This window comes from Eptesicus fuscus, chromosome 3, assembly GCF_027574615.1.
Source record: "Eptesicus fuscus isolate TK198812 chromosome 3, DD_ASM_mEF_20220401, whole genome shotgun sequence".
NCBI lineage: Eukaryota > Metazoa > Chordata > Mammalia > Chiroptera > Vespertilionidae > Eptesicus > Eptesicus fuscus.
Window position 1 is genome coordinate 78,688,088 of NC_072475.1, and position 3,844 is coordinate 78,691,931.

At 39.2% G+C, this 3,844-nt stretch overlaps 1 protein-coding gene across 1 annotated transcript; it reads left to right on the forward strand.

Moving 5' to 3' along the window:
• Positions 1-452: 452 nt before the first annotated feature.
• On the forward strand, positions 453-1,494 carry LOC103301197 (olfactory receptor 5K1-like). The gene is given in 4 exon segments (XM_028134812.2): positions 453-519; positions 522-741; positions 743-1,211; positions 1,213-1,494. Coding segments are annotated over 4 exon segments (1,038 nt in total).
• Positions 1,495-3,844: the final 2,350 nt, after the last annotated feature.

The window sequence follows — 3,844 nt, forward strand, 5'->3', positions numbered from 1 at the left end:
GGCTATTGTGAATAATGCTGCTGTATATGAAAATAGCATTTTAGACAACAGTGTTAATCAGGATATGTACAATCATTGAAATTATGTGGCAACACTAATACCAATTGCTGATATTTAAATTATGAATCAGCTTTACCTAAACTATATAGAAGAAACCATATAGAAAAACATTTCTTTCAAGACCTCAAACATTATCTTTGTGCATCTAATCTGATGTTTTTCTTGAAAATGTCCTAGAAAAAAATGTTAAAGTAGCTAAAAAGGTAATAGCTTCAGGAAATTAAAACTTCCCCAGAACTGGTTCTGCACCAAAATCCATGTGACATGTGAAAGCAATATAGAAGATGCTCCTCATCCTTCTGGGCTAGAAAGAGATAAATGATTGATCTGGGCATATTATGAGTTAGTGTCTCATTTCTCCACAATATTTTTTCTCAACAGAGAGGTCAGGAATGGCTGGAGAAAAAAATCATAACATGAACAATGAGTTTATCCTCACAGGATTTACAGATCACCCAGAGCTAAGACCCTTCTTTCTGTAGTGTTTTTTTGCCATCTGATCATCATGGTAAGAAATCTTAGCCTAATGATATTAATTTCAAAAGAGCATAGTCTTTACACACCAATGTACTTCTTTCTGGGCAACCTCGCTCTTGTGGATTCTTGCTGTGCCTGTGCCATTACTCCTAAGATGTTAGGGAAGTTATTTTCTGAGAACAGAATGGTTACCCTTTATGAATGTATTTCATTTTCTTTGCACTGTTGAAACAGCAAACTGCTTTCTTCTGGTGGCAATGGCCTATGATCGCTATGTGGTCACATGCAGCCCACTGCAGTACCACAACATGATGTCAAAGAAACTCTGCATTCAGATGATCACAGGGGCCTACGTAGCTGGAAACATGCATTCCATGATTCATAAAGGCATTCTATTCAGGTTAGCTTTCTGTGGATCTGACCACATCAACCACTTTTATTGTGATATTCTTCCTTTATACAGACTCTCCTGTGTTGACCCTTATGTCAATGAACTGGTGCTATTTGTCTTTTCAGGCTCAATTCAAGTCTTCACCATAGGTAGTGCCTTAATATCTTACCTCTACATTCTCTTTACTATTATCAAAATGAAATCCAAAGAGGGAAGGGTTAAAGCCTTTTCTACCTGTGCATCCCACTTTCTGCCTGCTTCGTTATTCTACAGATCTCTTCTTTTTTTTCATGTACATTAGACCAAATTTGCTTGAAGAAGGAGAAAAAGATATACCAGCTGCTATTTTGTTTACAATAGTAGTTCCATTACTAAATCCTTTTATTTATAGTCTGAGAAATAAGAAAATAACAAGTGTCTTGAGAAAAATTTTGAAGAAAAAAGGATCTCAAGAAAGTTTGAAAAAAAAAAATGGCATCTACTGTAGCATAATGACAAGTGCAGAAAAAAACTTCCAGGTGGAATTGCACAGAGAAAATGCACAAATTGTATATAAAATATTTTAAAGTATCATAATAAAATTAACAAAGCAGCAATGCATAAAGGAAAAAAAATACGTGCTAAGGAGTAACTGTGCTAAATCTTAACTAAAAAATAACAAAAAACAAGAATCAAACTGAATTCATTTAAGAAACAATTTAGTATGTTGCCAAGCTCATAGAATGTGTCAGCATCAGGGACTTATCAGAATCCAGAAGAACAATAAAATGGAGAGAAAAAATAAAAAAATTGTCAGACTAAAACAAAAGAAATAAAGGCAACAAAACCAGTGATTGAAAATATAAAAAAAAATTCTAGCAAACATTTGTAGCCAACCCACATTAATATCTTGGAGCATGAACACTCCAAAATCGAGGGTTTACTGTACTTGTAATTTTAACACCAGGCAAACTACAAAACCTATACTCTGGATTATCGCATGAAAATTCACAAAAGGTCATCCAGGATTGCAGAGAAGTGTTTAGTTTATCTCATGCAGTGCAGAACAGCAAAGTAGTTTTTTTTTTAATTAATTTTTTAAATTTATCTTATTGTTGAAAGTATTACAGATGTCCCGCATTGATCCCCTCCTCCTCACTTGCACCCCCTCCCTAGGCCTTCACTGAACTATTGTCTGTGTCCATTGGTTATGCATATCTATACTAATAAAAGGGTAATATGCTAATTAGACCTGGTCGACCGACCATCTTCCGGATGTCCGATTTCCTTCCGGACAAAACCATGGTGGTGGGGGCCGAGGCAGAGGCAGTTAGGGTTGATCAGGCTGGCAAGGGAGAGCAGTTAGGGGTGAGATCAGGCTGGCAGGGGTTAGAGACGATCAGGTCGGCAGGGGAGGGCAGTTAGGGCGAACTAGCCCACAGGGGAGGGCAGTTGGGGGTGACCAGGCCTGCGGGGGAGGGCAGTTGGGGTGGGGGCAACCGGGCTGGCAGGGGAGGGCCTTTGGGGGTGACCGGGCCAGCAGGGGAGGGCCTTTAGGGGTGACCAGGATGGCAGGTGAGGCAGTTGGGGGCAACCGGGCCGGCAGGGGAGGGCAGTTGGGGGCATTAGGCAGGCAGGCAAGTGAGTGGTTAGGAGCCAGTGGTCCTGGATTGCAAGAGGGATGTCTGACTGCCAATTTAATCCATGACCAAGAGGGTGCAGGTCGGGCTGAGGGACACCACCCCCCTGCCTCCCTCGTACCCTGTGCACAAATTTTGTGTACTGGGCCTCTAGTCTATACTAATAAAAGTGTAATATGCTAATTGAACTGGACATCTTCTGGATGTCCTTCCAGACAAAGCCACGGGGGTGGGGCCCAGGCAGAGGCTGTTAGGAGTGATCAGGCTGGCAGAGGGGAGGGCAGTTAGGGGCCGCAGGGATTGGGCCTAAACCAGCAGTTGGACATCCCCTGAGAGGTCTCGGATTGAAGAGGATACAGGCTGGGATGTGGGACCCCTCCCCATGCACGAATTTTGTGCACCCAGCCTCTAGTATGCATATAAATTCTTAGGTTAATTTTTCCGTTTGCCACCCCCCACCCCCTGCTTCCCTCTGAGAATGGTCAATCTGTTGCTTGTTTCCATGTCTCAGGGTCTATTTTGTTTTTCAGTTTATTTGTTCATTATATTCCACATATAAATGAGATCATGTGATATTTATCTTTCTCTGACCAGCTTATTTCACTTAGCATAATCCTCTCTAAGTCCCTCCATGTTGTCTCAAAGGTAGGAGATCCTTTTTTTTTTTTTTACTGCTGCATAGTATTCATTGTGTAAATGTACCATATCTTTTTTATCCACTCATCTACTAATGGGCACTTGGACAGCATAGTACTTTTAAAAAATTAATTTCCAAGATTTAAAAATCAGGAGAATATTTATAAAAGCAAGTTTTAAGTTCTCTTAAAAAGTAGGAAGATCTGGCAACAATTAGGTGTTTGTTTGTTTTTTTAATGCCACCTGCCTGGCCCCTCTGATCATTTAAATATATAAACTTATGTGACAGAATACTGCCTCTCATCATTCTTCATTATTTCAATACTCAGTTGCAGTGAAAACATTTACTAAGTTGCTATTATAAACTAAAAAATATGCCGATTTAAAAAATGTCTTACTGTCTCAGCTCTAAGCAATGTCTCAATACTAAGCAATGAAAGAAATGATCAAAATAGCCCAGAAGGAGGTAAATACATTAAGTTTTTAAAAGGAAAATCTTATACAGTAGACAGTTGACTACTGAATGTCAGGTGTTTTTTTTTTTTTTAAAAAAAACAGAATTAAAAAGCTATTTCAGTTTTTCTGGGCAGGAGGTTTAGGTATGAACTTCATAGAAATATGGTGGGACAATAGTTAATATAATTTATCTTAAACAAATATT